The sequence below is a fragment of the Amblyomma maculatum genome, chromosome 11 (genome assembly GCF_055883805.1).
Source record: "Amblyomma maculatum isolate TAMU_Amacu chromosome 11, ASM5588380v1, whole genome shotgun sequence".
Classification (NCBI taxonomy): Eukaryota; Metazoa; Arthropoda; class Arachnida; order Ixodida; family Ixodidae; genus Amblyomma; species Amblyomma maculatum.
In genome coordinates this window covers 135,823,443-135,837,104 of record NC_139354.1, presented here as the reverse complement: position 1 = coordinate 135,837,104, position 13,662 = coordinate 135,823,443, and the positions used below count along the sequence as shown (strand labels likewise).

The following is a 13,662-nucleotide window of genomic DNA, read 5'->3' as shown; positions in this document are numbered from 1 at the left end:
AACTTTGGCTCGACTTGCGAATTGAGGCTCCCCCTGTAGCCTTGTTCACTGCTCTTTCATACTCAAAGACATTTAAATTTTGGCAAATGCATCTAAAGTTTTGTTGCCCTTCAAGCGAGCAAAAAATGCTGAACACCCATCCATGAAACTAACATGCTAAGAGTGTTTACCGCACTTATTCAAACGTACTTGATCTGGCTTGACGGTGTCGTCGCCGAGATGTACCAATTTGCAGAACTCTCTCCTTGTCATATTCTGACCAGGGAATACATTGGTTGTGTAGCAAGGCTTTTCGCTTACTTCTATGCACTCCAGGGATAAATTCCTGCGAAAGAACGTCGCGCCCTTTTCCCAATATAAAAGATGTTCGGTAACGTAACAAAGAACTAACGAGAACAGACTGTAAACACGGAGTAGTTTGTTTAGCCCAGGAATTTTATTTTACAAACTGAAAGGCAGAGAAATCGAGTTTCCTGGCGTCTTTATTTTCCTCGTATCGCAAGAAATACCTTTACATCCGGACACTCCCTCTCTGATCAATTTTTGTGCAGGAGATGTCAAAGTTTTGTCTAAAACTAGGGATATTCTGCGATTTCTTCTGAATACCTTTTGGTGTCCTAACCTCTAAAAGGAGCAAATTGCATCAATTTGCTAAGATGGTTCTCACTTGAGCGTGTAAGCAGAGGAGGTGCCTGGGAAGTCGATTGTGAATAAAAAGTCTGGCCTTCGCAAAACTGACCGCTTCATGATCATTGGATGAAACTTGTTCACGTGCAAAATATTCTTCCTTTTTAGAAATTGTCCAAATATCTTATAATCGCCTTTTGTCGCTGCAAAATGATGCTGCGGCCGTGCTGTTTGCTTTTGTAAGAGCGCTAAAATTGAAAAGATAACTTGTCCTAGAGTGTTGAATAGAATCTCAAGCTTCTTTTTACATTGCTTGTAGCGTTCTAAAACAAAGGTATCCGACAAATATTGCGTCCCCTTAAGTACCTGAGAGCATTTTGCCAATCATCACCATATTTGAATGCCGCATTGGGCGCAGCACCGGGCCAAATTAATGGAGGATAAATACAGGATTAGCTGTTAACAGGGAAAATCGAGAGAGCTGAACTCTAGGTCATATTTACATTATTTATTTTAGCTTTGCTTTCTCAACCTTACAGCGCCGCTGACCCCCCTCATCCACCACATGCTCCCCTTTATATGCTCACCTATTTGAAACCTCTAAAAAGAAACTTTAATACTGCCAACTATACTTTCTAATGCTGTCTTTTGCTCTCAAAGTAACCATGCTCACAAAATATGCAAAACTAGCTCAGAAATGCAGGCTTTCAATCTGTTTGCGAGGGAAAATTAGTCCTTTGAAATCAGTACGAGCCCAGACGCTAAATTTCAGTAAGCTTTCCTCGATAAACATTGCTTATATTATTTTCGTTCATTATAATTAGCACTAAGAGAGGTAGAAGACGGAGGCGTTTGGTAAACCTTTCGACCAGATGGATGGAGCTCACGGGCTGCAAGTGCAAACGTAAGCAGGCCTTCAGCCTCTGAATGCCGAAGAGTGGAAACAATTATTTAAGTCTTATTCTAGCTCGAACGATTGACTTATGGTTATAATGGCGAAATTTAATTATAGCGCTCATATTGAATAAAAGTTGCAAGACGTCGCCTGAATCACTTGGTAGCCCTTCCTATTTTACCATGCTTCTTTCTGTATTCAAATTCGGTGGAGGAAATAACGTATGTGCTGTCATCTTCAAAATTAAACATAAGTGGTTGAACTCTGTTTGTGTGACGTGCATAGAGCGAGCATATGAGCTCTTGTTTTCTTATAGCTCAATTAACATATTGGAAGAAAGCCATTGACCAAGTCTACCTCCCTAATCCTTCATATGGCTGTTGAACTGTGTGAGTGGGGTCTATTTGCTGCGTTACATTCCGAGGAGAGATGCACCACGTTGTTGTGCAAAGATAACATCCAGTTATTTCTAATGAGGGAATATTTTACGTCCTCGACAGTACATATATAAAATAATTTTTCTCTAACCTTTTTGTCAACAGATGTGCCAGTTCTATCACCGTCAAAACATTACCCGCTTCTGAATGTGCAGGCCAACTCAATCCATGCAACGGAGGCCTGAAGGGCTCACTGCATATTCACAACAAGCTCGAGGAGATTTTGTCTCCGTCTAAGCAGTATGTGCATAAGAAGCTGTCATATAGGGAATGATCTATTTGGTAGCGCCATGCAATCAGGTTACTGAAGTAGAAATATACTTCAAGGTACTGTCATTTGTACAAATTTGACTGAAACTAAGCTCATGAAAACATTCACTAATAATAGTTTGAATAGTAACAAATGCAGACCTACGCCGCCTTAATGCATGTGGGTTTATTAGCTGATGCAGAAGCGATTCAAATTCGTTCTGGCCATACTGTGGATACCTGCGTTGTACTTGAGTACAATATGCTTTAGTGCTTTGAAATATTAAATTAGAATATATTTCAATGTTTAAAAAAGCATTTTCAATTTACAAGCTGAATTAATAATCGCATAGCCATGTCGAACGCTTAACAGGTTAGATATTGAAAGATTCAAACGAGAAAAAAAAAGTGTTTACCTGTACACAGCACGTATTTGTTCTTTCGAGCAGTTGGATAGCCTGTATTGGTTCTTAGTAAACTGAAACGAGCTCATTAAGTATCCGTCTTGCTGAGGACAGCTCTCCGCACTAGGGTAGCCTGGATGCTCCGGAAGTGTGTCGCTTGTGTTATCGTGAAACGCTCCTAATCTGAAGAGAAACACATAGCAGACTGATAGCACTGGGCTCGAAACCTAGTTGAATTATACCGCAAGCATTAACCGAGGAGCCTCTTTAAAGCTAATTTCAGAAAGTCCGATTTTTTATCCGTCATATATGATGTTTGGTACCGTTTTTAGGCTCTATGTTCGCGCGTATAAAGGCTTAATGTAATAAAAACTTTTGAGAAGTAACGTGAGATGTGCCAACATATGAAGGAAAAGAGAAGAAGTCCTTCCTCGCTTTTAATGAAGCATGTGAAATCTTTTCTTATTACATTTATTGAAATCAAGCTGAAATGAGTGGTAGTTGACACCTCTGCAACAAGTGCGAAACATTTCCTTTATAAAATGCGTAAGATATAGTCTTAGACAATGACAGTTTTCATTGGCTATTTTCTAACGTCTGTCCATAACGCATCCAGTTCCGGCTTAGAAATTGCTTTTAATTTGATTGAAAGGTGATTCATATCAAGCAAATATTAGTCAACAAAGGAAATAAAAGATCTGACTGCGATTTTTTGCCTGCTTTATTCAATCTTTGACACAATATAAATGTACTACATTTCTGTGCGGATATGATACCTCCCAAGAGAGGGCAACACGTTCAAAATCCTAATACTATAGACATTTGTTCTCTTGCTAGTAATGCTGCGTGCTTTATTGATGCTTTATTTTTTGCTAGAAGCACTTCTATCTACGAAAGCAATGAACCGGATGTTGCGCACTTCGGCCTCTTAATATGGAGGTAGATTAGTTTGCTTCGTGTATTTTCTTGAAAGCATAAGTGTTATATTTCACGTTTTCTAAAATACCATGTCCCTCCGTCTCATATCTTGGTTCGCAGCCGTAAACTAGAAAGGACACCACTTTTGCTGCAACATATTGAAGGAGAAGGGACGTTCGAGTGGGGAGATGGAAAGAAAGGGCAGATGACAAACATTACGGCGGAAATTTGAGGGCAGCGGATAGGCAGAGCAAAAACGTGAAAATTGCGGTGTCAGCCTTTACAAGGGGAATGGGTAGAGAAGTCGAACTTAGCTTGAAGGGGGGGTGGGCGAAGACCTTGATAGGCACACATTAGATAAAGCAATGTCAACGAGTATGCTACTAGCCTATTTATTTTGCATGAATCGCACTTATCATCTATGGAGTTTAGGTTCATCTGCGACGTTGAAGTCTACTGCAAGTAACTATAGGGGTCATTGGAAACATTGTAGTTCATTCACTCATAACTACTGTTGAATCATCTGTGCATTGCATTTTGTTATTATAAGTGCATTATTCTTGTTGCATTAATAAGAATCTGAACACCTAACATTGTCACCTGTATACCACGTGATACTGTTTTTTTTTATGCTATTCACTGACACGCACTGACTATTTGCTCTCACCAGTCCTCAAAGTAACACGTCTCCTCCATGACTTAGTAGTTATGTACACACTTGCCGAAAGATGTGAGTCTACTGTAATGGAGCATTAATTATCACGCGTAAGTTTAAAAAATAACAGCTTCAAAGAACCCCTTGCAGAAACTCGGGCATCGGCGTAATTGACGCTGACGTTGTGATCGAATAATCACGGGCATGCCGCTGGCAGTTGGTATACGGCAAGACGCACTCCCCTGATTGGTCCTCGGGTTGTGCGAAGCCTTAAGAGCCTTAAGATCATACGTAATTGGTGATTTACTAGGCTCACCCAACTTTTTTAGCCTTTCGACGACAGCTAGTCATCGGAAATAAACCTTCCAGAACTTTTTGATGCCGAACTAGACCAGCTGCTCTCATGCCACAGAGAGACGTTCTAAACGTGAGTTGGGCGTTCAAATCCTATGATTACTATCACTGTATGCTAAGCAGCTCACGTGCAAATAGAGAGAGCGAAATATAATGCTAATGTTGCAGTAGCAACGAAGTCTATGTACAGTATTGAGCTAAATTGGTATACAACATGCAGCCGGTGGCGGAGCTCAGGAAAATGGCATCTAAACGCCATTTAGAGACAGCGACTGGGAGAGCGCCATATGCGTGTTGATTAAATGGCTCACCAATACGTTTCTCTCGATCCCAGAGAGCTGTTTCTAGAAGTTCTTTGGGTGCAGTTTTCCCCGAGCTCCGTCAATCAGTGCTTGTTGAGTACTTCAGTTTTCTCGCGCACGTACATAAATGGGGATTCACAAGAGTAGCCGGTAAACAATGGGCGCTAACGATGTCGTCTCATATTCTTAAACGCCGAGCATAAGCACCTACGCCCGCCTTACTGTTGTGTATAATTATGCATAAGGAGCACAGGCACATCACCGAAACAGCTTACCGCGGATAGTAATGGTAGCGTTTTAAAAGGTTAACGCTGTTGGCGCTCTGTCCAAGGCAATGTGCGCTTTGTGAGGTCTAGGTTGTAGTTGTAAGCCGTGAAAGTTTTCTGGCATTTTTTTTTCACTGGTTACAGGAACTTGCTGAATGTAAGGCCACAATGCCTGAATACATATACTAGCTTGAATCGCTCGCGTTGCCTCACTTGCTGTCAGCTAGAAGAGGCATGCGCAATATCAGTATCATAACCTCCGCTTATAGGCGGTACTCTGCCTTGTCGTTGCGGAGGGGCTTGCGAAACTCGATGAAGTCGTGAACTCTGCTGTGTAGGGCCACCCAAAATAGACAGGTCACAGCAGAGAGTTCTAACAAAATGTGAGTCACTGGAGAACGTAATGGCAACACACTCCAGTATTTCCTGCCAAGAAAACCCTATGGCCAGTAACAATAGCAATAATGATATGGCGCCGGAAGATGAGCCCCACAGATTGGAAGGCGTCCCACATGTTACTGGGGATGAACAAAGGGCGATTCCTAGTAGCTCCAGGACAAATGAAGCGGCTGGGCTAAAGCAAAAAGGACGCTCAGGTGTGGATGTGTCGGGAAGCGACCGGAAAGTCCGATGTTGCAAAGAGATATATCACATAGCAACGTGGAATGTAAGATCTATGAGGCAAAGTAATCTTGATGTCATCAAGCGAGAAATGGACAGATTGAACATTGATATCTTCAGTATCAGCGATCTCAAGTTGACCAGAATGGGAGAATTTAATTCCGGCGACCATTATATCTTTTATTGTGGGCATGAACCCAGGAGAAGGAATGGGGTCGCTTTCATAGTAAACAGAAGAATGGGCAAAGCAGTACTAGGTTACAACCCCAAAAATGACCGAATGATTTCACTTCGGATCCAAGGTCCCCCTTTCAACATAACATGATATGAAAAAGAACTGAACAAGGGTAAATGGGGTACGCCTCAGTTCGCAGATGAGCCAAGTGGACTTGTCTTCGACGAAGACAAGTTTACTTGTCGAAACGTTGGCTCATCTGCGAACGGAGGTGTACCCCATTTACCCTTGTTCAGTTCTTTTTCATACCATGCAAACCATCTTCTTCCTTTCGTTCTACCTGAATTTTCAACATAACAGTTATCCAAGTCTATGCAACAACCACTACTGCTGAAGAAGCTGACGTCGAGAGATTTTATGTTGACCTGCAATGCCTTTTAGACCGCACTCCATCATCAGACATCCTTTTTCTTATAGGCGACTGGAATGCTAAAGTGGGGAGTGAAGAAATATCCGGAATTACAGGCAAGTACAGTCTTAGTGAGCCAAATGAAGCTGGGCAGATGCTAGTAGAGTTTTGTCAAGAAAACAACCTCACCATTGCGAATACTAATTTTCAACCGCACTAGAGACACCTGTACACATGTACTTCACCATACGGTCTGTACAGGAATCAGATTGATTATGTTCTTTGCCAGCAGAGATAGAGAAGCGCTATACAAGCAGTAAAAAAAAGGCCTGGGGAAGATTGTGGCACCGATCATCAGCTTCTTTTTGCCAAATTTAAGCTTCGATTGAGGAAAACGCAGAAAACTAGAAGGCCTTTCAGGTATAACCTGCATCAGATTCCATCAGAATATGCTGTGGAAGTCAGGAATCGATTTCAAGAATTAGATCTAGAAGACAGAGAGCCTGAAGAGATGTGGACTCATGTTCGTGATATAATACAAAAAGTTGCTACTAAAGTAGTTCCAAAGCAAAAGAAATGAAAGAAAGCAAACTGGTTATCTGGAGAGGCTTTGCAAATAGCTGAGGAAAGGAGGATGGCAAAAGTTAGCGGGGAAAGAGAAAGATACAATGTTCTCAATGCAGATTTTTAGAAAATAGCAACGAGAGATAAACATGCCTTCCTGAACATAATGTGCCAGGCAGTTGATGACAACAGCCAATTAAGGAACACACGAGCTCTGTATAAGACAGAGATACCAAAGGTAGCTTCTGTGCTATGCTGGGCGTGATAAAGGACAAACGAGGCAAGCACCTCACTGAAGCCTCAGAGATAAAGAACAGGTGGCAGGAATACACAGAAGAACTGTACAAGAAGGACCCGGATGTGCAGATATGCGGGTGATACCACTTTAACGGCAGAAAGACTTCTGATGCGCGTGCAAGAAGAGAGTGAAAAGTTTGGGCTTAAACTGAACATTAAAAAGGCAAAGATCATGGCGTCTTGCCTTATCAAGTCCTAGAGCATCAACGGACAAGAAGTGGAAGCTGTGACAGATTTTCTATTCTTGGGCTCCAAGATTACTCCGGAAGGAGACTGCAGCCATGAAATCAGGAGACGCCTGCTTCTGGGAAAGAGAGCCATGGCAAGCCTTGACCGCCTAGTAAAGAGCAGACATTACTCCGCCAACCACGATCCGTATAACTCGTGCTATGGTCTTGCCAGTTGTGATCTATGGATGCGAGAGTTGGACTGTGAAAAAAGCTGACCGCCGAAGAATTGACGCGTTTGAATTGTGGTGCTGGCGGAGACTCCTGAGAGTTCATTGGACTGACAGAAGATCAAATCAGTCGATATCGTCGACTGCTCATTAGAGGGTCAAATTCTAAAGTTAAAGCTCTGCTGCTTTGGTCATCTGATGAGAAGAGAGGACTCGCTGTAGAAAGAGTTGACGTTGGGAAAGGTTGAGGGTCACCGGAGAAGGGGTAGGCAGCGAACGCGATGGGTAGGTGGCATCCTCGAGGCGTTGTAGATGAAGTTATTTGATGTTACCAAGATAGTGAGAGACCGGAAAGCGTGGCGTGATGTGGTCCATGGGGTCACGAAGAGTCGGACACCACTGAACGACTGAACTGAACTAGCAGTCAATCAGTCATGTTGAAAGACTTTCGCTTTATCAACCTACGAATGCGCCTGATAAGCCGCTTTATTTTGATAAAATTTAGTAACATGAACAATCTAAATATCTCGATTTAAGAACTTACACAACGTTTCTTAGCGAAAATCTGATGTCAACTTACAAATGACCAAGCTCGTGAGCTACAGTGCCCACACCAAAAAATGAATGAGGTTTGTCTTCTGCTACAGCGACTTTTTCGTCTCCACAAACAGTGCCGATAAATCCCAAACCTGAAAATAAAATTGTTTCCGAAGAGCAAATCATTGAATTCTGAAGACTTCTTGGTTACCTTATACTGCCTAGAATATTTATCACATTTTAAATTTATGCTGCGCAACTGATTAGAAGGGGCGATATTTGCTTAAATACAGAATGGTCAACGAATATCAATAAATGCTCATTCACAGCATAGGAGCATCCCAATATATTTGTAGAATACTGTAATATGTTTTAAATGCTTCAAATTCTTGTTTTCAGTACTTCGCGGTGCTGATAAATAGGGAAATAATCACTCTCAGTTTACAGAGCGGCTTGCTCTTGTATCAAGGTTGTTTCCTTATACTTTTTCTATCGTGCTCAATGGGACGTTCAAGCGTTTTTAACATGATTAGTTGCAGCACAGCCTGTATTAAGCTCTACTTTTGTGTATTGCGGCGTAATGAAGAATTTTCATTGTCTTGCCGGAGACCGAATAATTGCAAGTTGGTTTGGCTGCACCTGATTTTCGTTATATTCTGAAAACCATGAACTCGTTTCACGGTCGTGTTTTCGTGTCTAAAAGACAGATCTCACCGATAAGCACAATACCAATGTTCTTGCAAACAGCATTTTGATATATCAAAATGGTGCTTTACCTTTAACGGCTCTTTGAAGTTTGGTTTCCCGTTTGTACTCAAGATTTTTGCTGAAACGACATAAAAATAGGTTTCATGTATGTGTGGTGAGGACCATCCGTGCACTCAGTATTTGGTACCAATTATAATCGAACTTAGAAATTGTAAATTTGGGCCACATTTACAATTTTCAGAAATATTTACTCTCATTGTTCAGGTAGTCGAAATTTCCGGAGTCCTCCATTACGGCGTCTTCCATAGCCTGAGTCGCTTTAGGACGTAAAACCCCGCAAACCAAACCAAACCAGGTTTTGGCATAAAGGAATATAATGATGATGTTTGCGTTCTAAGTTATTTTCGTAGCATGACCTAGGGGGAGGGGGGGGGGGGGGGGGGGGGGGAACGCGCAACCCAAACACTGAACTGTGTTAAAAAATAGTGTTCTGTTTTCAGGGCACAGTAGCGGTTCTCAAAATCCACGCAGTAAAATTTCGAGCAATGCTAGGCGCGGCAGTCAGCCTTTTTTTAAAACCACGGTGGATTGCTGATTTGTTTTATTCCATCTTCGTGCGTAGCGTTTTCTCTTGAAAAGTCACAACTGAGTTTATTTTACTACTTCATGATTTGATTAAATGTACCATAAAAATAGTGTGTGCGCAACCATGTAGGTGCCGCTGATTTAAGCATTAACTACACGCAGAGCGCAGCCTTTAATGTAGTTTCACAAGTTGGTTACTGTGCGTACGTCCTCAACCGATATGAGCAGAACCATATGCATTATTTCACGGGCTGCAGAAGCAATAGTGAAAGAACAAGCACGAATTGAATTTTCAACATTACAGGGTCACGAACGTAATTACATCCCTTTTTTCGTTGGCCATCACAGATCTGCGATTCAAGATCTTTATTAATTGATTGTAACGTTTCATTTTGTAGTTAAGGAAAGATGAGCGTACTGGCGTAAAAAATAGCACCATGTTACTTTCTAGTAAACTGGGAGCAGCAGGTAACCCAAATGTTAAATACTTTCTGATGGAAGAATGTCCTGAAAATGGCATGGTGTCAAGTTTCTCACTTCACCCTACCACTATTGTTCTCATTTCTATACCTACTTCTTAATTTTTGTAATTAGCGTAATTAAATGCCTCAGTGTTTCGCTATCGGGGTATGTTATTCAGATATTTGTCTCCATGCTGAAAATATTTTTCAGTACAAATGCCTCAGTTTATGCCGTGACTACTATTTGTAGACGCATATGCTCACGGTCACGTCCAAACCACGGCGCACATGATTTTACTCGACAAAACCATAGCGCCAGCATTAAGTACATACACTACTCATTCCTGCAGTTTTTGCTCGGACGCTCCCAAAGGTGACCTTCTCTTTAGTTTTTTTGGATTGCTTTGTATCAGTGTGCTACTTAATTGAATACAAAGAACTACACAAAATAATCTAGTTTCTTTAAATACTCCCGTTTTCGGCGAATACGTACCAACGGTATAATGCTGCGCATATATAATAGCGGAGAGCATAATTTATGTTCAGTAGATAAATTTGAAAAAGAAATGTAGGCCTCTTATTTCTTGGGAGGCTTGCGAGGGGGCTACTCTGAGTGGTTGTTATTAGCCTCTTCTATGCGCCCGATTAAGGGCGTCGACTCGGCAAAGCACATATGAAATGCGCACCGCTTTGTAGTGCCCACTCGCAGTTGTGGCGAGCGATGCTGCTGGCTACTCGGAGTAACCTTCGCTGCCTATACGGCTTTCGCCAGCGCCTACCACTGAGTTTCGCGCGGTGATGTGCCAAAGGAAATCACATTTTCTAAATTGCAAAGTACACATGAACATTTAACAGAGTATACTATGGGGCAAGTTGGTCGCACACAGTTCAACGAAAAACGTAGCGTAGAGACATGACGAAGGATACGAGTGTACTATGGGAGTGTGTACGTCTGGGAAACGGGCAGATGCCTAAACGTGAGAGTCAGTGAACATGCCTCTTCACTTCGTCAACGAGCTGACGAGCATTTGTCCAAGCGCTGCAAGAGCTATAAAAACTGATTTGCCCTCCTGGACCGAACTAAGATCTTGGGAAGCGGTAAAAATCAATTGCCAAGAGTATGACTGGAAGCGCATGAGGTTGTGAAATTCAGTAGTGACACGAGCATTAGCACACCTTCTGTTTATCTTATGAAGAAAGAAAAAATAAATTTTTCAAACGTACTTGAGATTGCACCACATTTCATGAGCGGTAACTTTTCTTTTCTCGGTTTTTATATTGCCAATGAAGGGTGCCATCAAATTTTCAAGGTATGTGCATGGGAATTGCTGCTGAATGATAAGACGTTTTTTCGTCGCACCGTTCAACTCAGTTGTAATTTGGAGCTCCGACCTGTGCTCGTCTCCCCAGTGCAGGCTTAGCGGTACGTTTTTCTTTGAAATACATGGATATTACTCGCCGTAGGATAAAAACCTTCCAAGAAATGACGCGCCTAGTAAATATATGTCATAAATAAACTATTAAAGACAGCTTAAGCGAGACCTGATATCAGACTCGTTTACCATATAGTCCACATATTTATGCCGAAAATTGGGTTGTTCTATTTCCAAAAATATTAGAACAGGAGGCCAGTTTTAAGTGAAAGAGTGCATATGTTTTCTTGTTGGTGTCTATTTATCCCTGTTTTTGGCATATAATGGCGAAATGTTCTCGCACCCAGAAAAAAACTCAAAAATGGGCGCTTAGTGGTTGTTTACTGTTCTGCTTTCTCGTTTCTGCGAATACCGTTTCTAAACAATGATTCTCTGACGTCCATTTTTCAATATAGAAATTATAGCGCTTTACTATTATAAAGCAAGATCCCCAATATTTTAATTGGAATGTCATCCACAAGTATACCAGCTGCAATGTTATTCCCGCCTAAAACGAGTACTCTCATCTCATTATTTTCACACTGCAACATATCCAACTTTTGTTGATTTGCGATGCTCTATATTCTATATTTACTTTTTTTTAATGGAATCACATCCATGTATTTCGTTGAGTATAGCGTGATTGCGAACTAGGAATGTTCCTGTAATATGATTGTTAACAATCGGAAAAAAAGAAGAATGTAATGCAGGACATAAAATCTAACTATTCTCACCAATATATGAACGGTTTTGAAGCAGCTTCTAACTATCTTCTGACCTGAAAAGGCTTGCGCGACATGAAATGAAATGCAACACTCTGGCACATCCAACCTATGATGCCCAACAACGTCCATTCACTGCAAAGTTCATTTATCATAATTAACCTGACTATCATAAAAAGAGCGGAGTTTAATAATGAATCGTATGGCTGCACACAGCACATAAACAATAGAGTATTTTTACCCCACTAGTCTACTTATATAGCAGTGATGTAGAATGTAGGGGAGTAACGCGTTCAGTAAATTCTTGATCTCTGTCTCTAATACCAGCTTCCTCTTCTTCTGCTTATCCCGCCAAGCTTCCTCTTGTTCCAATACAGGACCGCGGGAAGTGCGTGACACTATTATTTGTAATAATTGAAAGGCCTCTCGAGGGGTATAACATAAGAAGGCGGGTTTAGGTGCACGAACCATCGATGGATTATTTGAAACAGGCTACAACTCTATCGCCTTTTTGGCATCGCTATTGATAATGAGTACAGAATCATATGGGTGCCCATGGTATGTGTGAAACGTTTGGTCGGGGAAAATTTCTTGTAAAATATAATATGTACTAGAGGGAAGCCTATACGTATTCCGTACAGCTATTGCATTAATTTCAGTGTCAGTGAGCGGGGATACAAAACACATTTATACCATTGCGCCTACCATCCTTGTCTTTTTATTCATGGCTGCTTCCAGTAAAGATATAAAAAAGGTATACACTGCAAAAGTGTTTTACAGAATAACAGTGATAAAAGAAAGTCATTTTACAAATTTTCAGGAGTAAGGATGTGCTCTGAACATTAGCACATCGTTTTTGCACCTTTTCCACATAACATACTTACTCCGTCAGGAGAAGTGCAACATCACAGCTATTGAAGACACCCCGATGCGCAAGGCGTCGCATATTGTACAGTGTGGCGTTTATATCAGTGAACACTTCCTCGGTGTCGTTTAATATTTCTTTACTCTGTAACAATATTCCAAGATTGCTTATCACTGTTGAAATGAATTAATGCGAGGGTATTGAACTTCAGTACAAATGGAAAAGAAAATTTGCATTTACAGATGTAACATGAAACAAATAATAGTTATAATAACCAGCGAGGTTAGAAAATACCCTTTTCAAGCATTCCTCGAAAAGGCAACTGCAGTAAGACGTTGTGCGCCCAAACACAGGCGAGCCCCCGAGCGTGAGTTTGCTAGCACCACTTTATACCAAAAGCACCTCTGGGAGATTGTCTGCTAATGCTCTTGGTGATTCTGTTTCATCATGGAACGTGATTGCTTACTCTAGTTCATGTAATGACGATGCGTGGCCCTCTTTTTGCACTTACGCACTTACCAATAGCGCTTTGTGCCCTATGCAATTGGCGGACCATGACATGCGCTCCCCCGCTTGTCCAAAAAAGAAGGGAACGAGGCCGTCGCGCAAGCCGCCTGGAAAAGCAGATATTCCTACAAGAATCGCTTCGCTGCTCTTACATGTGATGAAACCGACTTCCCTGGACTTTCTTTACATGACCCACCTGCTCATCATACGTCTTCTCAGCATGGTTCATACGCACAAGCGACCCACCCTCGTGGATCAAATGGTACACCAAAACGGTCAGTGCACCAATCAAATG

At 41.6% G+C, this 13,662-nt stretch overlaps 1 protein-coding gene across 5 annotated transcripts in view; it reads right to left on the bottom strand.

Annotated features, from left to right (window-relative positions):
• The window catches only part of LOC146175033 (uncharacterized), a 92,146-nt gene that overhangs the window by 6,500 nt on the left and 71,984 nt on the right, over positions 1–13,662 (bottom strand). For 2 of the 5 annotated variants that reach the window (XM_084584369.1, XM_084584372.1), the window contains exons 5-8: positions 8,884–8,933; positions 8,151–8,259; positions 2,625–2,795; positions 190–325 (exon numbers count right to left, since the gene is read on the bottom strand). In XM_084584369.1, the coding sequence (XP_084440495.1) occupies positions 8,212–8,259; positions 8,884–8,933 (98 nt within the window). In that variant the 3' untranslated portion in view covers positions 190–325; positions 2,625–2,795; positions 8,151–8,211. Of the gene's footprint in view, positions 1–189; positions 326–2,624; positions 2,796–8,150; positions 8,260–8,883; positions 8,934–13,662 lie in introns of those variants that run through there. The other 3 variants (XM_084584367.1, XM_084584368.1, XM_084584370.1) reach the window with 2 other exon arrangements.